General features: G+C 49.6%; 2 protein-coding genes across 3 annotated transcripts in view; both read right to left on the bottom strand.

Annotated features, from left to right (window-relative positions):
* Positions 1 to 975: 975 nt before the first annotated feature.
* Positions 976 to 23204, bottom strand: part of LOC144142021 (stomatin-like) — a 120302-nt gene continuing 98073 nt past the window's right edge. Inside the window, exon 9 of one of the 2 annotated variants that reach the window (XM_077673462.1) lies at positions 976 to 1290. In XM_077673462.1, coding sequence (XP_077529588.1) covers positions 1259 to 1290 — 32 coding nt within the window. In that variant the 3' untranslated portion in view covers positions 976 to 1258. The remainder of the gene's footprint in view (positions 1291 to 23204) is intronic. The other variant, XM_077673450.1, reaches the window with a different exon arrangement.
* On the bottom strand, positions 17459 to 19281 carry LOC144168323 (uncharacterized). Its single transcript, XM_077697333.1, has one exon. The coding sequence runs from the start codon at positions 19211 to 19213 to the stop codon at positions 17537 to 17539; it is 1677 nt and encodes a 558-aa protein (XP_077553459.1). The 5' UTR covers positions 19214 to 19281; the 3' UTR covers positions 17459 to 17536.

Below are 23204 nucleotides of genomic sequence, written 5' to 3'. Positions count from 1 at the left end.
TCGAACCCGTGTCCTCGTGACCTTGTTTTATATTAAGTAGTGTACACTATAAGACAATCCCGTGGTTCAGCTTCCCCACAATGCACTCGATCGGCCAATCCGTGCAGTTGACAATGAAATTCCAGCTCAAAACGAAATGAATATGCTCTGCCTGGCACTTCACATCGCTAACGACGGTTTCTCTTTGCACTGTACACGTTTTGAAATGACACCCGGGGTTTACTCTATGAGCACTGACCGCTTGAAAGTATTAATAAAACCGGCGACCAGGAAACCTTAAAAACTAACAGAAAATACAAAAAGCGATTGTATTGTACACGCACTGCTTCAGCACAAATAATAAGCTGTCTCCATACGGGCAGACTCAAACCCAAAATAGTCTCTTCGCGTTTATTTGCTCCCAGGACAAGTCAACAGCTGAGGGCTTCAGCACGTCTCTTTTAGGGCAAATATTCAGCTAAAGGCTCCAGCACGTCACTTTATGTAGAATTTAGCACAAATAGTTTTCCTACTCCACACAAAAGAAGTGACAAGCACCATGTGCAGCGTAGCCTTAAACCTTCTTACAGATTCGGATTCTGTTGAAAGATTCAGAGATTTTTCGATTAAGTTTCTCACATTCTTTCATCCCCATCATCTTCATCATAATCACCCCCATAATCATCATCATCATCACCAACATCAGCCTATCTACGCCCATTGCAGGGCGAAGGCCTCTCCCATGGATATCCAATTATCCCGGTTCTGTGCTACCTGCGACCAATTTATTTCTTGATCTCATCTGCCCACCTAACTTTCTGCTGCCTCCTGCCACGCTTGCCTTCTTCAGGGATCCACTCTGTTACACTTTATGACCAGTGGTTATCTTGCCTTCACATTACATGCCCTACCCACGTCCATTTCTTTTTCTTAATTTGTAATAATATGTACTTCACACGCGTTTGTTCCCTGACCCCTCCCCCCACCCCCACGCTCTCTTCTCGTCCCTTAATGTTACACCTATCATTCTTTCAAACACTGTTAAATCAAGCACCTCAGCAATCAAATTATTCGCATCGCCTTTTTGCCAAGAGTGTGCGGAATAGTAACCCGGGGTTGAACCGTTAAGCGCCCAACCTAGGGTTACGCGCGACAATGGTTACACGTTGATGTGGCTCGCTGGCAGAGCCTCAGAAGTCTTCGTCACTTGGATTCTTGGGCTTCCGCCTCGTTCCTCGGAACGCCATCGATGCCTGGCTGTTGCAGGACCTGGCCGGTCTTAAAGGTCTTGACTAGATGCTCGGTCTGAAGCTGCAAGCCAAACAAGAACATACATAGTTTTCTTGTTTGCACTTTGAAGTATCTTTGCCCAACATACGAATTTTTATGTTGCCCATTCTTTGCTATCAACCTACCATAACGGTTGTTAAAAAAATGACACCACCTTCCCGCGAGGGAACCCTGAGTTGATGCGAAGCATCTCGGAGGTTCCGAAACGTTCCCGAGATTGGTAATCCAAATAACGGAAAATGACGGAACTCCGGACGGCGCAGCGTGACTGAACCGAAGCAGCAACTGAGGGAGCGGCACGCGGACCGGGTTTATTATATAGAGCAGATGGAGTGGAGAGGAGGAGATGAGAGAGAAGACGCGCATGCGCGCTTATCGCGCAGCTGCGGTGATGAGTAGCGCGCGCGCTATCGCACAGCTGGCATGGAGAGGGGGAGAGGAGGAGAAGCGCGCGCGCTATCGCACAGCTGGTGGGGAGAGGGGTAGTGGTGCGGACGGACGATGGACGGACGACAGACCCGAGAGCAAGAAATGCTTTGCATCTAAAAACGTAAGAATGGCTGCAATTCTGCGGACATCCTAGTTTTCCAGTTGAAGGACATCCTTTGTGCGCACGTTCTCTATACCAAACGCTACCCCTACTCGATCGTTCTATTATCCTCTCGATTGATTGTGTAGTTTAACACGCCGAAGCGCCGAAGTCTATGGGGCCCACCGTAGTAAAGAGCTCCAAATTAATTTTTACCACCTGGGGATCTCTAACATGTGCCTAAATCTCGTACACACAGACGTTTTCACTTTTCGGCTCCATCAGAAACGCAGCCACCGCGGCCGGGACCGAACCCGCGTCGTTGGGCTCAGCAGCACAACGCCATAGTCACTGAACCACCGCGGCGGGTTTATTATGTCACTCCATTTTTTACTCGTTCCATTATAACGCGCACACTGCTAGGAAAAAGCCTACCTTGCACGAGAGCCATTACGGAACGAAGTTATAAATGTAAAAACGCTAACACGTTGTGTACTGGTGCGCTTTTACGGGTCACCGTAAAATGCACTACACACCGCTTACGCGGTGATTAGCTGTTGTGTCATTGCGATTCAAAGTGTGAAGGCATACAAAAACATGTGTTTGCTGGACAAGAACAATAAACACCGTTGCATTGTCGAAATGAGAAACTTTCCTGTTCTTCCATACCGCTCTGTCACTTAAAGGGGTCCTGAAATGCCTTCCGCCGATGCATGGATGTACATGTAACCAAATAAAGCAATGTAGTAGCAATCTCCTCCTGCAAGAATTTTGTTAAAGCGATGAGTATTAGCTGAGAAATCGTAAATCGAAAACCGCGCATTATCGTCGCGCCGTATTTCCTCCTCCTTTCAACTGTTTCTTCTCTGTTGGCCTCCCCTCCCATGATGCTTCGCTCCTCAGCGGTGACGTACTTCCGCTATTGCGCTCCCACAGACTGCCGTCTGCTACGGGCCAGCTCTTTCGGCTTTTTCATCTTTGTTGACACCATGGACACTCCTCTAAAGGCTGGAAAAGCGAACGGAAGACCTGGCCGCATGTGTGCGGCCTGGCCTTGCCCTTTCGCGGTGTACGTAGGTGCAGTTGGTATCGGCGGCGAACTCGCAGCCGCGCAGGGAGAATCGTGCGCTCGTTCCCTTTGGTGCACCGCGCACTGTTTATCCAAAAAGTGCGGTCTCAGATGTGGGCCCGCTGGTGCCGGGTCTTATTTTGCGGCGGTTGTAATTCCTACTACCGGCGGCATGTGAAAAAAAGACATTTTAAACCGACACAGAACCCGTGCACAAAACGCGCCGGATCGGATTGCTTTATCAGTGGCGATGAACGGGAAGGCGCAGAGCAAACCAACGCCGCACTCGAGCAGCGAGCATCCGTATTCTGCCAAGCTGCACCTGTGTGTTTCATTCAATACTGATGGGAAAGCGTTGTTTGAAATTGTATTGATAGTCGTAAAATGTTCAGGCACTCCGGCACTCCGCTAGCAGATCAGCCGCCGAGTCATTCCGGAAAACATTTAACAGATGGCGCCGTATGCATTAGCATGTCACAACGCAAAACTGATGAGTCGTTCTACTAAAACTCCCCTCGCGATGTTTACGCAGCGGGACGCAAAAATTTAGCGTTTAGCGTATGCAAAGGCACAAACGCTGTTCTAAAACTCTCTATTAGCAGCAAAATAGCGTCCGTACGTGAGGCTGCTTGCGTTTACAAAGCTGCACGCCGAGCGCTTACGTTTCAAACCTAGTGACATCGTTTGAATACACTCGCAAGCACAGTGTAACGTAGTCACATATCAACCGTATGCTCAGGCGACAAGCAAGAGCTTATTTTATGTGGGACGGAGATTGCGCATAAAGGCCCGTTCGCACTTGCGACGAAAGCTAGCGAAAGCGATGGGAATTTCGTCGCTTGTCGCGCGACGATCGTGTTTGTCGAGTTGTCGGGAGAAATTTTCGTCGCGCGACAGAATTCCCGTCGCTTTCGCTCGCTTTCGTCGCAAGCGGGATTGGAAAGTTCTGCCCCTGCCGTCTGCTACGCAGCGCGGAGGCAACCGCGCGATCTGCTCGGGCCGGACGAACGCGCACACTCCCGCACGGCAGCGCCCCAAGCGGCAGGCGGCCGCGTACATCGCTCCCGGCGCTAGCCTGGGGCCCGCCCTCGGCACACTAGCAACACTAGGCACAATAATGGAGGAAAGATCTTTTGCTTCCGATGAACCAAGTTCTTTGCCCCTGTGTTTTTAAATACGTGAAGTGTTTAGCACGTCGCCCTCACGCAGCTCTGTATCGTCGTAGCATCGCTGATTGTCCGAACGAAGCTTGCAGCTAAGCCAATGCAGCGACCGAAGCTGTGTGTGTGTGTGTGCATCGCCTCCTGTGTGTAGCGTTCGTTTCGCGATGAAATGCGACGTTGTACTTCTGCGGGTGGATAGTGCTTCCCATGGTCTGGATTATCTTTCTCGAAAGACGAACGACTCAACCTCGCATGGGGTATGTGTAGTGTGCCTGGCTAAAAGCCTTCTCGCTTGCGTGCCAGAGTTCAGTGACTTGCTGTTCGTTCCCGCAAACAAGGCGCGAGGTGAGTGCCGAATTTACGACGGGCAGGAGGGAGCAACCGATCGTCTGTCAATCGCGGTTCAGACTTGCAACGCATGTTGTGACGTTGTGTTCGTTCGAAACGCATCTCTGGTTTGTTTTGAAGTTGAATAAAATGTATCCGTCAAACCCGGGCACTCGGCTCAGGGCGTTCTCTGCGATTGCACGAAAGAAGTGCCACAGGGCTTCAACGCTTTCTTTAGGGAAGGTACTCAGGCAAGAGAATATCCATGTCGTGTTATGGCCGTGTTGCATTCAATACGAACGGTTAAGCGTTTGTTTACACTTGTTTCGTTTGTCGTAAAATGTCCAAGCACTCCACTCCGCTGGCAGATCAGCCGGCGAGCCGACGCTGAGCAGACGACTCATCTCTTTGCCGGAAGTGCGTGAAAAAGCCGCCCAATAGCAGGATGTCTAGCTCATGACGAACATATGGGAATCGATGATGTAGACATGTGAAGATGGCGGCGTCCAAAAACACGAAGGGAAGGGTGAGAAAAAAGCGACAAACTTTGCAACAAAAGTGTGAGCTTTCCGCTGCGCGTAAAAGAGTAATACTTGGCACAGCTGACGTTGACGACCCAATCTAACGATTGCGCTAGTTCATTTAGTGTGCTCAAAATGCCTTTCAGGGCCCCTTTAAAGGGATAACCTTGGGTCGGATCTCCAAGTCGATTACGGGGGCGCCAGTCGTTCATTTTTGCAAGTAGGATTTCTGAAATGTTGCCTTCTGGAAGCAATATCTCGCCGGTTCGACTGGTAAAGCTATAGTAGCTGCGCTAGTGGGGAGGCGGAGGGGGGTATCGTTTGGCTGTTGTAGGGGCCCATGCTACAATCGTGGTTCATAGGCGAAAGCCACTCCGCCTCCCCATTCTACAGCAAAATTTAAATAATTGAAGGAGTAAAGATGGTTTCTCCCGAAGTCCGGTGTCGATCAGGAACCCAATCGCCCGGGCTCCGGTTGATTTGGCAGGAGGCTGGCAGGGCGATGGTGTTGAAGTTCTTGAAGACGGCGGTCAAATTGACGAACTCGAGGCGTTGGGGTTGATTAAGTGAAACGAGGGATTTATATGCAGCTCTTTACAGTAGGAAAACTGGGTACATGAGTAATAAAAAAAAACTTCAAACTGCGGATAGACGCTAGCTCCGAGTGCGCACAAATCACTCGAGCTCCTCAGCTTCGTCTAACTCTCCTATTCTCGGAGCGTACACAAACCGCTCGAGAAACGACGGCCGAGACCCTGTCTCGCCGCAAGATCCGTCTAGTTGCCCGGTACGGCGCTGCACCCTTAACCTCCGACGCGATCTTAACCTCGACTAGGGGGCTCACAAATCCCAACCTAGCGTTAACGGTCGAGACACCTTGTCCCGCCGGGAACTGCCAGCTCAGTGCTCAGACAAGAACGATTTCCAACGGCCGAGTTCGGCCTTATAAAACCTCGAGATCACCCTCTCTCGGGAACGCCCCTGTAGCGTTCGTACACGTGTATGGGAATGCCCGAATTCACGTAGACAGCTGTCACTCAGCACGCCACGGAATATTCATTGAGGCGCCGCCACCTTCGGGTCAACGGCACGCCCGCAGACGAGCAGGTTCGAGCGACCCCGCGGGGTGAAAGCGAAAGACGGCGACAGTGCGTCATGCTGACCAGGGCGCGACAACAATGGAGACACGCGGGTAATCCCACCACCTCCGCGCGTCGAGCAGACGTTCCTGGAATCTGGCGGCGCTCTCTGCTTTCTCAATGGGGGATTATCCTTGAGGTATGCGGTGGGCCAGACGATCCGTCTCCCATGCGCGCGGTGACGAATTAGCGACGCCTGCAGTGCAGTGTTGGCCGTGCAACGTCGCTAGACAGAGCGGCGGGTTCTCACGCGCAGCCCGGGCGCCCGGCCTCTAATCTCATAAGTGGACCTTACAGAAGGGTTTGGGTATACCTGCCGATTCAGCCTACTTCCCGGGGAAAGTCGTGGTCCTATTGAAGCCACCTGTATATAAATTTTAAATTAAAGGGCAGCCAAGTGTGCATGCGACCGCCTGAGATCGCGCAGTAGTCTTTGTAAAGCGTTCTACTGAAACACGTCTATAGGCGGGCCACTTTATCCCAAAAGTAAATGATGGTGGCGAAATCCACCTAAATAACGCCCGCTAACTACTCATTCAAGCTAACATCGTGTAACGTATGGTGCTGAGCGTGTTCATGAGAGGCAACGTCGACGGGCAGCATACGCTTGAAGTAGTCAAAAGTCTTGTAGCAAATCAAGCTGTTATGCACCGAACGAGCTCGATCACTGCCTCTTATTCGCATTTCATTTTCGCCGCCCCCCCCCCCCTGTCTATTACGCTTTCAGGGGGCCCATGCTTATGCGTTTGCTCACGATTTGGAGGAGCCACTCCAAGGTGTCGTCTGTGCTACCAAGAAACAGCCCTCCAGTGCTATTTTCAAGATGGCCGCCTACGCTCCTCTCGGTTCGAGCCGGCTGTGCTCGGTCGCCTCTTTCGCGGAGTTCGCGGAGCATGTATCCCGCATTGACGAGGCATTTAATAAAGATTTAGGGGATTTCCGCACCGTGAATTTGCCATGTCAGCGCATAAGGTACTGGCTGAATACGCTTGAGCTTTTCAGCAAGGGCGAATTCATGTCGCGGTGCCGCTTTACCAAATCGATCACTGCTGGAGCTGCCGAGGTGGCTACCCTTCAAGCCAAACGCCAGCAACCGCGGCCACCCACTGCTCCCTGCGTTCCGACTGCTGAATACGTTGCGATAGACATTTCAAGTTGTGATGGGTGCCTTCGTCAAAGTTTCGCCGCCGGCAAGCCGCGTCGTCAGGCGTTGGTTGGAACTCGTAATTCGAAGCGTCGTGATGTTTCCTGCGACGGCGGGTGAGCTCCGACATATTTGTGCGGACTTGTCTCTATCCTCGCAATGACAAGGTTGTCGCTGTCATGTACCGAAAGTCAACGCTCAGTAATGAAGGTGTCACACTAACCTATGACACGGCTACCGTTATCTGCTTACAGTGCGTATGAAGCACACGATCGCATTAGCCAAGCGAGCGAGCGTCTAGTCTGCTCCAAAGTGCAGTTTTCTTTTTTTCTTTTTCCTTCGCGTCGCCCGCGCTGCAAGGCTCCGCCCCCTCCAAGTGCCCGTCGCTTCGTGCTCGTCTGCTACCTCGCGCTTGCGTGCTGTCGAACGCAAACATTTCTACCGGGTTCACCGTGGTGCCACACAAATTACAAACGCAATCCTTTGTAATCTGAACATGCGGGCTTTTAGCCGAGGATAGGGGCGTGAACAGCAAAGAACAAATAATTAAGCGCTCACTGTGTCGGCAATTCCGGCCGAAAATATGGGCTCATCACGCATGAAAACAAAACCGCGGTACACCTCTAGCCCTTGTGCTGACATCGTTATCTATCTTGGCTGTCATCCGGAGTGTGGGCGCTGAAACTCACTATAGTGATCGATAAGATCGCAAAGAACGGGAGACACGACAAGATACGGGGAGCAGCGTAGACAAAAATAAAACAGATTTATCGTCTGTTACCGAAGTATGTGTGCAGTGTGGCCAGACCAAAAAATAGCTATCTCTAGTCGTGTCAACCTAGCTCATGTCATTTTTGTGCTCCGCTCAATCACTGAAAGTAACATTTCATAAAATACCTACACAGTTATTTAACAGAAAATGAAAACGTCATAAAGCTATATTTATGAGACGTGCTTTCATGTCTCGAATAGAAATGTGCAATAACCTCGCCTCCAGATGCCTTTCGCTCCCCCTCAGAAACTGCGATCTCGAGGGTCGCTCGAAATAGAGGATTTCCTCGGCTGATCGGCCTCACCACGTTTATGAAATACGTCGAAACCTCGAGTGGAGGTCTTGCCGTATCCGCCACTCGACCGAGTGGAGGAAACACATGGAGTAGAGGAGAAATTCAGAGTACGGGGGCGAGTCTTCTCTTGCCGACAGAACCCGCTCACTCCCCCAAACCCCACCCCTGAGCAATGAGCGACCGCACGGGCGTAATTACCACCGGAGAAACAGCAAACCGTCATTGTTGTGGGCTCGCTGCCTCAGGGACCGAGGAGGCTGAACTCACACCACTACTCCCATTTCACGTCAGTAAATGTTTCTTACTACTACTACTTATATTAAATCACACACACAATGCTAAGCCAAGCATACTTAAGTTTCGCTTGACGAGCGTTTTGTATACCCAATGAATGAATTAAGGAAATGTGCACACCAGAATAAAGTTCTTTTTTTGCTTACTTCAAGCGCAGCAAAAAAAATTCCGGACCATCTCCACTAACGTGAAACCTGGAGGGGGGCGAAGCATGCAGTGTACAAGTGCATGCTTGGCGCCTTGGCGCTTTTGCCAATTGAGATGAAACCATTGGGGGTAGAGGTTTACAGCTTTGCTGTAAAAATCTCGCGGCTTTGAAGCACGAAGGGTTCCGGCACGAGGCGTAAACGAGTGTCCAGGTTTTTTTAGTGCGGGTTACGTTCTAGCGCGAAGGGTAAACGAGTGTCCAGGTGTTTTAGTACCGTGACTACACGAGACGACAGCTACGACGACGACATTAGTCGCCGACATACCGAGCCCCTAAAACATGGGGGTTTCATTGTATTTGATTTGTAGAGTTACCGCTATATGCACATAGCGAGGATGTGAAAAAGCGTGGCAATTTTTCCAATCCAACATGAGTCTGCAGCGACAAAAATCCTTACGCTGTTCTAAGCCACTACTCAAGTTCGGGCGACACAACAAGAACAAGACTTGCAAAGAACGTACTTTCAGTAAACTTACAGAACAAGACTTAGAGGAAACTTACAAAATTGCACGCCGAAACGCAAAGGTGCCGCGCTTGGCAGGATCCTGCGATTTCCCTCTAATCTTGACTTCTTTACGCGATATCGTTGTTGGGCTAATTTTTCCATTTTCCCGTGGCTGCTAGCCGTCCACTATCAGCCGTGCTCATCAAGCGTCCGCGAAAATACGTCATCGTTGCAACCCAGAAGCTACGACCGAGGCAGCGAGAGGCGAGGGCCCGCCTTGATTGATTGATTGATTGTAGGGTTTAACGCGCCGACGCAACGCAGGCGATGAGGCGCGCCGTAGTGGAGGGCTCCGGATTAATTTTTACCACCTGGGGATCTTTAACGTGCGCTGAAATCTCGTACACACGCGCGTTTTTGCTCTTCGCCTCAATCAGAAAAGCGGCCGCCGCGGCCGGGAATCGAACCCGCGATCTCGTGCTCAGCAGCGCAACGCCTTAGCCACTGAGCCACCGCGGCGTGGTCCCCACCGGTACTCATGCCCACACAACACTGGGACACCTAACCAAAATAGGGGGCGAAGTATTATTGGCAGTCTATCAAAAATCATGCAAGGCATAGATTATGAGCAGAAACGAACTAAAATAAAACGCAGTATATACCATCTAAATACACAAATTTGCGGACTAGTTTTCCATATTCCCGAGTTTCTGTCTCCACCGAAGCTCTGTTAGGCAAACTACGGATGGCGCCACGCGTCCAAGTTAAAAATCACTTTAAAAATACAGTGACGTAAGAATGCTCGGCATGGCTCTAGAGTAAAGCGGCAGAACCGAACTCACAATCGCCAAAAATAGAGAAAACTTTTAACCAATTGCCCACATTATAAAACGCCTAATCAAGAGAAGAGCAGAAAAGACATGCTCAGCAACCCCTTTTGCTTCGTGCTGCAGGTCCTTTTTACGGCGCGGCTGATGTTACCCGCTATCCATCCTGGGTGGCATGTGCGAACAGCTTCGGCGAGCCTGACGGGACCTTGTCTGCAGATAGCGGGGGCTTTACACGCTGCATCATCGCTCAATCATCGCTGCGCTGCAGAGCTGCGCTCGCGCCGACATGGATGACCCCGTCGGTGACATGCGATCACGTGACGGATCGAGGCACTATAAAGGACGGACGAACACCGAGCATCGTCAGTGGGCATGGTAGCAGCAGGCCTCTCAAACTTGGACGTTCCTTGGTTTCCCTATAGGCGGCGTAAAAATCGACACCAACCTACAGCGGCAGTTTTCTTAATCAAGTCCACCAGACGGCGCAACCGAGAGGTTACTTTTGGTAGAGAATAGAAAACATTCATTCCGTGACTCAGAGAGCCAACAAAGTTCGCTTACAATGTGTTGTTTAAAAATATTATTAACAAGTTCCGCATCAAACATCTGTTGAGCAAAATGTACGCAACTTTTTACGAACAGCCGTCTGGCGCACCACCTCGCTTGTGAATTCGCAACCACAAAGCCAAGCTAAGCCAAGCTGGATTGCGGTTAACTTATTCTCTGTGGTCTTGTCAAATCTAGTTTTCTTGAGTATTTCTGCGCTGCGAACATGCAGTAAGTGTGATACGTGCCACCGGGAAGGCTCAGCGACCCGCGTGAGCCTGTTGGAGCCCGTGTTAGCGGGGCCGCTGTACCGCCGCATCGACTTGTTGTGATGGCGCATCTAGGCCTATAGGCTGCGACTCTTGCTATTGGCATCACTCTTCGTTTTACGGACTCGCCTCGGTCCAGACCTCGCCAAACGTACGTGTTGCTCCTCACGACGGATGCGCCCGTCTGAGCGTGCTCGCCACTACAAGTCTGTCTCGCGCGCTGTGCACGGAGTTGGTTCCCACCACCTCGCTGAAGCATCGCCCCAAGGTATGCCGCCACATGTGCGCACACCTTCCTGGCCGCCCGACAGTCACGTTGTGCCTCTTGCTCGCTGGAGACATTGCGATCAATCCCGGCCCCAAGCGCACGTCGTCACGTCCTACTTGCAGCCGCTGCGAAAAGGTTGTGCATGACAACGTCGCCGCTCTCCAATGTGATGGATGCGGAAGGTGGGCACATCGCACGTGCGAACTGATGACGCTCGCTGTATACCGCCGCCTTTCATCGTCGACTGAGTGCTGGTTGTGTGCCCTTCGTTCGAAATCTCAGCGCTAGTGAACGAGTTATTATGGCAAAAAAAAAAAAAAAAAGTCACGAAAGCGACTGCCCCTGTAAACTTGCAGATGTCAATAAACGATTTGTTCTCACTTGCTGCTCACTGTGGTCTGTGCCAGTAGAGGCCATCTGGTCACCTGGCGTAACATCACTTCACTAGCGCGGCGCAAGTAAACACGCGGCCAGCCAGCAACCAGCAGGAGCAGCGAGCCGGCGGCTGCCGTGCCGTGCGAGAGCAGCCATGTTATTAAGGAGCTCAAGCGGCCTGTGCAAAAAGCATCCGCCATGTTTACAAAGCCTTGTTTCAGCGGCACCAAGCGGGCTCCCACCGTAGTTCACGACGCCGCCGCTACGATTTTTCTGGCACTACAGGCAAAGCTAGACCTTTGCTTCTCTAAAATCCTCCCTGTTCTGTGGTAGCAGCAAAACCGGCCACATTCTCAGCAACCCCTTTTGCTTCGTGCTGCAGGTTAGTTATTAGGGAGTTTTAGCTGACCGTTTTTCACGCTCCGCTCCGCTCCGATAGCACGCGCGAGCGCCACTGCGCATGCGTGTTGCGTTCGGCGGCGAACGGCATTGGCTCCAGTTGCGCTGAGCGGAACGCCGCTACCGGAGCGGACCGTCGAAAACGTCAGTACGTTCGTTACGTTAGTTACGTTCGTTACGTTGCTACCGGGTTTACCGGGACCCGACTGCGCATGCGCCATTTGTTCCGTACGCGGCCGGCGTCTATCCCGGCGCTCTGCTTCCGTGTTACCGGTGTTACCGTATCCGGAGCCCGCAACCGGCTTGCTCGGGTGTTGAGAACTTAGGCTTAGCGTCCTGGCGATCGCTGCTATCTGTGCAACTGCGAATGACACTCCGTAACACAACGTTTCACCTCACTATCATCCCCTTTCTCGCATGTGAAACTTTATTTGAGCTACAACTGCCGTGAGCGATCGGTGACCGAGACATCTGCGTAGCCTGTTTCGATGCTTCCGAGGCAGGTATCGCCATCTCTCGGCCAGTCGCCGCACCGCGCGCCGCGGCATCCACGGTCGGTCAGCATATGCTTGCATCGCGGCAGATATATCTGATCGCCGCTTTTAAAATAAGCCCCGAGAACAATCCCTAGCACAATTTTTCACCACACTAACACCTACTTTCTCGCAGGTGGAACTTCGTTTTAGTGATCAGATTGATTCGAAAGAACAGCGACAAGCGGTTGCTACCGTGGTATGCGCCGGTTCGAGCCGCTGAGTGTGCCGAGCTGGCAGGCGCGACCGGCGTGTGCGCGGACTGTTTCCGATGCAGAAAACGCTTCACGATTGCCTGCTTTATCCATTTCTTGCGTACAAACCCGCGGAATCTACAAATTCAGCTCAGCGATCGTCGTAGTTGACCATGGTGCAAAAACAGTGGGCGGAGCGGCGCCGACGAGGCATCGCACACCCGCATCGGGCCATGTGTCTCAAATTCACGCGTACGACTAGTCGTGGTGACAGTCGTAACGATCAGTCGCATACGAATCGCGTGTACCAATTGTACATGTGTCTAGCGCTTCAATCGGGCAAGGCCAAGGCCATTCCTCCACGTGAACGGCGCGCGACCATGTCGTCACCTGCGCTCGCTCTGGTGCCGTCGCCGCCACCGCAGCCCCTGCCTCACAATGCGTCCGGCGGGGCGCGATTTATTTTAGATTTGCAATGCTTTAGGGGAAACTGCGTTGTTTATTTACGTATTTTTAGCGTGCGGATTTTTGCAACTACTCGGCTAATCAGCCGTCACACGGAACGAACGGTACGACGCTACGGAGTGCTAAAACACGTTTTCCGTCTCACTCTACGGAAAGAACCCGGTACGTACGCGCGCATGCGCAGTCGGGTCCCGGTAAACCCGGTAGCAACGGAACGAACGTAACGAACGTAACGAACGTACTGCTAAAACTCTCTATTGTCTGTATACGAAATGTTACCGGAGTGGTGACCGTTTTTTGATTCTGCTGCCATGCCCACTTTGTGTTAAGTGCATTTTTCGTTGCGTTCTTTGTCTCCCTGATGACTTACTGTCTTGTGGCGACATAGAGGCTAATCCAGGACCTTCGAAAACAGAGAAATTTTGTTAGAACTGGTGCAGGGACAGAGTAAAATGACTGCCACAATTGAAGCCGTACTCACCGCGCAGAATAAAATCGAAGATAAGCTCTCAACCCTAACGGACCGCCTGGATAGATTTGAAAAACAGTTGACTGACCTGAACGCTGTAACTATAGTTCAGGAAACCTCAGTGTCTACGATGAACAAATTTCAGAGCTGATGTATATGGTTGATGATTCGGAAAATAGGGGACGTCGAAACAACCTAATTGTTCATGGTTTAAAGGAGCCTAACAAAGAGTCGTACGAGCAACTAGAGGCGACAGTCAAAGATAACATTTTTCATGGAATACTGGGTGTAACCGTGAGCGGTATTGAGAGGTGTCACAGGCTTGGACGAAAGACGTCTGATGATTTTTTCCCAGAGAATTCGGAAAATACGCAAACAGTTAAGGAGAATTGCAGTTCAAGGTAAAATTACTCTTCGACAAGTTAAGGGTAGACGGTGTATTCTTTGGTTGGAACGAGGAAAAGGCGACACGGTTTAGGCTGAATAAGAAAACTGCATGACAACATAGCACTAAAAATCAGTCATTAAAAATAATAAACGTCAACGTCAACTGCAGGAGTGTAATCAATAAAGCTACCGAACTCGAAAGTATATCACTAGTACACGATGGCGATATCGCAGTTCTCACTGAGACTTGGCTACATGAGTCAATATACGACAGCGAATACGTTCCCGTCGGATATACTGTAATTAGAAAATACCGAGGCAGTAAAGGAGGAGGTGTATGCATTCTTTTGAAAAAACGTTTGCGTATAGTAAGAATGCCTCACTTGACTGACGTTGAGTGCATATTCTGCAAAGCGTACCACGATAAGGTTAAATATGTAATAGCAGTCATGTATAGACCTCTAACACGTCTATTGACATGTTGGAATCGTTAAAACAGTATCTACATTCGAATATGAAACCTGGTGACAAACTTATTCTGGTTGGAGATTTTAACTTGCCAAATATAGACTGGCCGAATTTCTCGCTCAATAATCAGAATGATCACTTGGGAGAAGCAATGCTAAACATTGCGTTCACTTTTGACTTATTCCAAATTGTAACAGATTTCCATAGAATTCAAGAAAATTGAAAATCAGTACTAGACCTCTTTCTAGTAAGTGAATCCACTAGTGCCAAAAGTTACTGCGAAGTAGTTCCGGGAATTTCAGACCACAAGGCCATGTTGCTTACCCTAGCTGATACCTATATAAACAATAATCGTAAAATTTTGTCGTTTCCTAACTTCTCTCTTGCTGATGATGTGTCTATACATGACCTGCTTCCCTTTAATTTCGATAATTTCTGCAATAGCCCTTGTGATGTACACCACGTTTGGGACAGATTTAAAGGAGCCATGAAGAGAAAACAAAAGTTTGTTTTATTCGAAAGATTAGGTGTTTCATAGTACCCCAAGCGCTTTCCCGGAAGCAAATGATGCTTTATTCACTGATAAATAAGGCAATTTAAGCCAAAATTTTAAATCTCCCGCTAAAATTGAACATTCCGTGACGTGTACAATGGCGTCATAGAGCCGGTCCATGAAACAGATACTTAGTATGTCGACTCCATATAGCACCCACACGCGGGAGTCGATCGAGACGGCGGCCATTTTAAAAATACTAGTAAAACCTAGTGCACCCGCAGCCCTAGTCATGGAATCGCCTGATCCGGAGAACAAAACTCTCGCCGAGGAGCTCGGGCTTGCATTTAACAACCTCACACCGCAAAAACGCTCAATGCTTCTAAGTGCACGAGCGGCAAGGGTTGTGGGATACGCGGTGGACGGGAAAGCGACCATTCCGCGATAGCCACAACAGACGAACGCCCAGCCGTCGGCACCGCTGCCTCGTCAGCCCCGTCGCGACGGACGAATATAGACTGGTACGTATGTGCCGTATTTTGATTACGGTTAATAATAGTTCAATTTCAGTAGCAGTATCACTTATGCCAGTTGGCCGGTGTCGTGTATGGAAAGCCGTTCGCGCGAGCTCTCTGCTTCGACCAGAAAGATACGAGCGTCAATGCGCGGTGTTTACGGCATTTTTTTCCCCAAGGTCAGAGCGATTTGACGAAGTCGGCAACGAGCGCCAGCATGTTCCAGGAGTGAGCTAACGTAAGGGTCCCTGCCGTAACTGAACAAACTGAAGTTTTCAGTGGTTGTAAACTGGAAACGAGCTCGTAACGACAGCAGCAAACCAACACCATTCGAAACTTACGCGACGACTGGCACTATCTCGTCGCTTCTTGCTGTTCCTTACTCCCCTCGTTTCTATTTTTACCTTTGCTGGTTGGCGATATGACGGCCAACCTCCTGTGAAGGGATTACGATACGAAGCAAGGTCGCGGCTGTGCGTGCTGGAACGGTTCGTTGGCCCCGAAGAGCCTCGAACCCGAAAATTCGTCTGCGCGACGGCGAGATGTCGAGCTCGGCCGGCGCGCTAGTTTCGTACGCATTGGCGCACACGCTTGCGAGTTCGTTCGGACCTTCAACCGTTTACTCCACCGTTCTTTGTCATAAAAAGAATGTGCAGTATGTTTCACGGGCATTTAGCTCGCTATGCAAGCTGTAAGCCCTGCCTAACATGCGTTTGCTTTTGCCGGCCTCCGCCAATCGCAGAGCTTAGCCCATGTGACGGCATAGGTTCTGTTGCGGGAAATGAGCTGGTGGGTCGCATGACCATTCCCGTTTTTCCTAATTATGTAGCTTATTTGAGCGAAGTTTGCGTTATAAGTGGTGTCGTTATGGTTCTAACGAGGCAATCTTTCGAATGAACCAAACTTGTGTTTTCTCTTCATGGCTCCTTTAAACAGATTGTGAATGAATGTATCGAGAGTTTTGTACCCAAGATTACAAAAAAATGTAAAGGTAAGAACCCATGGATTTCGATGGAGACATTGCAATTGAAAAGGCGACTAAAGCGCTTAAAGAAAAGGTTAACAAACAAGAGAACATTATTCATAAAGCAAGAAATATGGAATCTTTCTTCAAAAATTAAAGACCAAGTAGCTGCTGATAGAACGCGCTAATACAGTGAATCATTACCAGGCTTTATTACTACGCCTCCCGAGAAATTTTGGCGTTCATTTTCTCCGCGCTCCACTAAAATTATACATTTGAAGTTGATGGCTGCCTTACTCACGATAGTGCAAAAATTGCCCATGCCTTTAACACCTATTTCAAATCAGTATTCACCCAAGATAATGGTATATGACCTGTGTTTCATACATCCCTACCACCGATGTGTAATGTCATTGTTACTGAAGGCGGTATATTTAATCTTCTCCTAAGGCTTGATGTCAAAAAATCATCAAGGCCCGATAACATTCCGAATAGCTTCTTGAAAAGGTACGCTGAGTGGGTGTCAAAATATCGTCATGTTATTTTTTCCTAGTCCTTACAAGAAGGAGAAATACCAAGAGACTGGGGAACCACTAGAGTTAAACCAGTTCATAAGACTGGAGATAAGAAGTTCGTTAAAAACTATCGCACAATTTCACTAACATGTACCGCATGCAACATTCTCGGACACATTATTCAGAATCACATCTGCCAATTTCTGGACAACTATAGCGTTCTAAGCTAAGCTAAGCTAATAGGTTTTGAGGGGCCGGGGGAGAGAGAGGGAGGGAAAGGGGCCCGAAACTGCCTGGCGTGGGGTGCCGACACCTTATCAGGCCCAAGGGGACGGGGAGGGGGATGTGAAAGGAGTGGATAGCGTTCTAACAAAATGCCAGCATGGTTTTAGAAAAGGTTACTCGACCAGCATTCAGTTAAGGCCGATCCACACGGCGGACCAAAACGATTATTTGGACCGCGGTCCGCGCATCACGTGATAGGACGTCACCAGTTCGCGCGGAGCGCCGTTAGACCGTCAGGACCACGGCCCTCGTGGTCCAAATATTCGCCTAGGCTTTTCGGTCCGCGGTCTCGACGGAGGAGGAGGAGGAGGAGGAGGAGTGAAACTTTATTTTTGATCAGAATAAAAGAGAGTTAGGGCCTGTGGCCCTCCGCACAGGTGCAGTCCCTATTCCGGGACCCCATTGGTCAAGGCCGCCACTCTCGCCCGTCGAACTAGAGCCCTTTGAGACTCCAGCCCCGAGCAATTGAGCAGGGCTGCCTCCCATGCCTCTCTGGTAGGGGAAGGGTTGGGGGATAACGCAGGGTTGCGCTGGCATGCCCACACCATGTGGAGGGTGTCGGACACCTCCCCACAGTGCAGAAACCGCCCATCTGTTTTAGGGTCGAAATGCTTTGCTACTGCAGGGCACATAAATGTGTTCGTCTGCAGGCGCCGCAGTATTCGCTCATCTGCCTTGCTCAGACCCTGTGCAGGGGCTGGGTAAAGCCGGCGGTTATCGCAGTAATGTTTTACGATTTCTCTAAACCGCAGAAGTGGTTTGCTAATCTCCGAGACGGGAGAGCATGGGTGAGGCGCCCGGTGGGTAAGCGCTCGGGCAGCCGCGTGCGCGGCCTCGTTACCTCTCAGACCCTGATGCCCCGGAGACCACACAATTTCGTTAGGAGCGGGGTCTACGAACCGCACCACTCGTTTTAAAATTCTGTAGGCCAAGGGTGCTACCGTGCCCGCTAAATAGCTTTCACAGGCTCGGCGAGAGTCCGTGATTATTGTCCTTGACTTCGGGTCCGAGGCGGCGAGCGCTATGGCAATCGCCTCGGCTTGCGTGGAGTTAGGAGCCCGGTAGGAGAGCCCATCGACTTGCTGGTCCCTGTGAATTTCAGCGGCAGTGAAGAACCCTAGAGGCGACGGTCCTGCCACATAAACGTAGAACACACCTCGCCCATTTCCGTATTTCTTTTCCAGGGTCTTAGCGCGTGCTTCCCTCCTGCCTTCGTGAGTGTGCTTTTCCATGTTACGCGGAAGTGGATGCATCCAGAGCCTGTGCTGCCACGACTCTGGGAGTTTGCACGTCTCCTCTGGGATGCACTCATGTTTGATTTGTAGGCGATGAAGCAAGTGACGCCCGGACGCCGTTTGTGCGAGTCTAGTGTACTGATTTGTGAGATGAGCCTCTTTCAGCTCTTGATACGAATTGAGCACTCCCAGCGCCGATAACCTGGTGTTGGAGGTAGCCACCGGGAGGTCAAGGGCTCGTTTTGTGGCCTTCCTAATGATGACGTCAATGCGATTCTCGTGTTGTTTGTTCGTACGGAGGTAGGGTACGGAAAAGAGGATTCTACTGGTTACAAAGGCATGGGCGAGCCGGAGCGCGTCTCTGCCCCGTAACCCTCCGCGCTTGTTGGATACGCGTTGTATCATCCGTTCGACCTGTTCACCTGTTCGCTTCAGTTTGGCAATGGTGGTCTCTGGACTAAGTTTGTTGTGCATAAGCAGGCCCAGGATCCTAATTTCTTCCACTTCTCTGATAGAACCACCTGTTAAAGAGATGCAAAGCCTTGTGTTCTCTTTAGGATTGGGTTTAATGTGCAAAAGTTCTGATTTTGTTGGGGCACATTGGAGGCCGCAGTCATTAGCATAGCTTTCGACAATGCTGGCAGCCCTTTGAAGGCGGTCCTCCATTTCCCCAAGGCTGCCTTCTGTGCTCCAGATTGTTATGTCATCGGCGTAAAGGGCATGTTGTATACCCTCTACCCGAGCTAATTTGAGCGGCAGCTGCATCATAGCGATGTTAAAGAGTAGCGGCGATAGGACCGCTCCTTGTGGAGTACCCCTTGTACCCATGTAATATGGACCGTACTCCTCATCTTCGATGCTCAGGAATGCTTGACGTTTGGAGAGGAAATCTCTGACGTACGCGAAGGCTTTCTGACCACAATCCGTTCTACTTAAGTTTTCTAGTATGCTGCTGTGCCGGACGTTGTCAAATGCCCCCTTGAGATCTAGAGCAAGGATGGCTTTATCGTTTTGTCGCATCGTAGTTGGTCGAATTACGTCGCGGTATAGCTGGAGAAGGACGTCCTGTGCTGACATATGTGGGCGGAACCCGAACATAGTGTCAGCGAAGAGGCCCGTGGACTCAATGTGTGGAGAGAGACGACCCCGGACCATCGCCTCCATGAGCTTACCCGCGCATGAGGTGAGCGAAATTGGCCTCAGATTATCAATATTAACAATTTTTCCTGCTTTGGGTGTCTCGACGGCGGACCGCGACATCAATCAGCGTGGTCTGACAGCTCCCGCGCCGCGTGGGTGGAGCCGGGTCCAGTTGCGCCAATAGAGAATGGCGCGGGCAGCGCGGCTGTTTCGAAGCGCTCGAAGGAGCCTGTCAATCACCCCCTCTGGGATAGGCGGCGGGCTAGGCTTACAATCGCGACGCATATTTCATCCGCGCATTTACTAGCGAGTCCTACGACTCTTACTAGTGCGATGCTAGCCATCATTATCACTTTGTTTCTCGCATGTGGACCTAAATTTACGGGAAGCGTTCGGTTCCAGCGAGCGGTGACGAGCCGTATGCAGCCCGGATCGCCCCGCCGTCGCCGCGCGTAGTGTCGCCTTCGTGCGAACGACGCCGGCGGCTGCGTGAGCGCGCCCGCCCGGCTGGCATGCGGGTGGCTGTTATTGTGGGGATGAAACTTTTCGTGCAGGCTTGTGCGTTGCAACATGTTGTCGCGGCCAAACGGCGCCTGTGTTCAACCTTCCAGCTTGCGAGTTCAGACGGTCGGCCATTCCCGGTCCGCTCAGCCGGCCCGCCGTGTGGATGCGCTCTGCTCTGGATCGGACCGCGGCGGACCGTGACGTCGCATCACGTGACCGATTGGACCGCGGACTCGGTCCGTCGTGTGGATCGGCCTTTAGTTGAAACAATACATGACTTTGCCAAATCAATAAATAGTAGAACACAGACCGACGTTATTATAGACTTTTCGAAAGCCTTTGATAATGCTTTCGAAAAGTCTATAAGGCTTGATAAGGCTTTGATAAGGCTTTCCATACAAAACTGATATATAAGATAATAATCAATAATTCTCAAGTAGTTAACTGGATTTCTGCATATCTAACAAAACGTGAACAATTTGTTGTCTTTGCTGATTACTGCTCAAATAGACAGGTTGTTGACTCTGGCGTTGCCCAGGCCTCCGTGCTAGGACCACTCCTTTTTCTCCTCTTTATTAATGATATTGTTGATGGCATCCCGGTTAAAATCAAACTCTACGCTGATGACGTGTACTTAATAAAGAAATATGCTGTCCCGCATTCCAACAGGGGTTAAATAATGCTCTACAAAAACTGTCTTCCTGGTGTGACGAATGGCCAATGGGTATTAACTTCAAAAAAACAGTGCTTATGCAAATCACTAATAAAAAAATCCATTAAAGTACGAGTACTCTACTAACCATACTAAACTTTCCGCAGTCCAAAATTATAAGTATCTTGAGTTATGGATCACAAATGACCTGAATTGGACTAAAGACATTAATACGGTAACTAACACTGCAATACGTAAACTGTTTTTCCTCAGAAGAGCATTAACACTTTCAACCCCCTCCGTCCGCCTTCTTGCTTATACAATAATAGTTATACCGACTTTGGATTATGCTTCCATTAAATGGGACCCTTTCACCAAAACTAATATTAACAAGCTAGAATAAGTGCAAAAAAAGGCCATTCGTTTTATGTATAACAGCTTCGGACGCCCTTAATTACGGAACTTTCAACTCGAGCTAATCTACCAACACTAACAGAAAGAGACCGCTTATCTAGACTAAAATTTCTATATCAACTAGTAAAGGAATACTACAAGACAGACATTTCTGAAGTTCTTTCATTTTTGTCCAGATATGCAACTCGACAAAGGCATGAGCGCACAATAACACCCTATGCAACCCGTAACAACTGCTTTAAATATTCGTTTTTGTAATTATGACCGCTGTAATTATGTAATTATGAATGTAAATATGACCGCTGGGACATACACTCCCTTCAGCCCAAAAAATCAGCCCAAAGTTTGGTTTACAGCCACGAGCTTCATTGAAGCTTACCGCGTATTACACGTACACCCTTGATTTTTTACTTATTTGCACATTGTTTTGTGATAGAGTGAAAATTCTTGTAGAGCAAGTAAACCTGTTTGCGAAGCAAGTAAAGATAATGGGCTGGCAGGATACAGGAGATAAAAATATAAGCGCCTTTAGTCTTAGGATGAAGATGTTTTCATACGCCACGCCCCTTTTCTCACAGGTGGCAGCGCCCTACGTGCGGTTAGATATTGTTCATGAGCAAAAAGCCACAATCGGTCCAAGATAATTTGCACAACATACAAGGTTGGCCTCTGCGAGGCTCTGGCTTCGCGAAGTTTCCTATAAAGTAGGACACCCCTGAATGCCCACGGGGAAGAATATTCCCATAGCTGGATTTCTTGTTCCTTGCAACTGCAGGGGTTTTCTCTGTTGTAGTTGTGTTCACAGCCTAATAAATAGTGTTTCTGGAAGAATTCACTCATTTATCTTCAATAGAAACCTTATGGGCCTTTTCAGAGCTAAACGTAGATGGCATCTTCAACTTTTTTCCCTGGATGTTTTTTTTTTCATTCGTGCGGGTTACCTACTTTCAGTGGCAACGGCATCACGTTGCACGAGTGGGAGCTGCTGATTAGAAGCAGGCTCAAAATTTCGTGCAAACAGAGCATGACATGAAGCCTTACAGTCCGCTAGGCAGTGCCGCCACCTCTCGCATCTTCGTAGAGGCTGTCTTTTCATCTCTTGCTGCCTCCGCTACGTGGGGTGAAGTTTCGAGCGGCGTTGGCTGCTTCGAGGTAACTTTCCCGCAGCGCGCCTTTTAATCCCATATCCCCGCTCCATCCCTTTCGTATGTCAGTTTTCTCCCAATTTCATCTTTCCATCGCTCTCACGTGTTGTAGTATCTCCTTTAGGCTGCAAGAGGAATCAAATTGCCCCGGCTTGCAAGAGAAATCCAATTGCCACGTCAACTTGTCGCGCTTGTTTCGCATTCGGGTAACCTTCGACAGCAGTCCGTGGTGGCTCTTCTGATTCCGAATGCACTCCAAACTCGGATTGAGAAGACAGCTCATCATTCGGGAAAAAGGATGAAACAATTAGCTCTCCATATTTTGACAACAGCCCGGTGGAGCCATGGCGCAAGCGTGTGTGAGGCTAAGGAATACACAAAAGACCCCATGTGGAAGTGAGAGAAGAAATAAACTAAAATGTGATGTAGCAAGAATCTACATATTTTTTTCCAGGTTTACAACGAAATGAGACTGTTTATGTTCATCCCTTGACTCCTTAGGGAATATCGAACTCTGTGGAGTGCGTCACCTTTGAAGACGCGAATATTCTGTAACCCCCTTTTTATTCGCTGTGTTTTTCGATGTCGTGTAACTTACCCACTTAATTTTCAAATTATTCATCAGAAATTCAGCCCGGCGTCTCAGCCTGTATGGTTGAAAACTATGCCTTTTGATGTATCTTGTTACCTTTGCCTGGCCGCGCCCGGCTGTCTTATAGTATATTCTAAGTGAAGCGCTTTGCTTTACTTTATAAAAGCAGAAGTGTTTACTACTATTTATACGCTGCACCAGCAATCTTTGTTTTGGCAAGGGAAGGGCGTTACTTTGCGGTCACTGCTCTATACTGTTCTTGCTTAAGCTAAAATGTTTTCGATCTAAATCGATGTTTCTAGTAACCACAGCACTGTAGATAAATGCGTGCAGAGTAAACGCCATGGCATTCGATTTCCCCGACGTTGTTCG

Source organism: Haemaphysalis longicornis, unplaced genomic scaffold, assembly GCF_048455015.1.
Source record: "Haemaphysalis longicornis isolate Haplotype H1 unplaced genomic scaffold, Haemaphysalis longicornis Haplotype H1 scaffold_1, whole genome shotgun sequence".
NCBI classification, from domain to species: domain Eukaryota; kingdom Metazoa; phylum Arthropoda; class Arachnida; order Ixodida; family Ixodidae; genus Haemaphysalis; species Haemaphysalis longicornis.
Note: the sequence above shows the minus strand (reverse complement) of the source record. Positions and strands in the feature narration are given on the sequence as shown.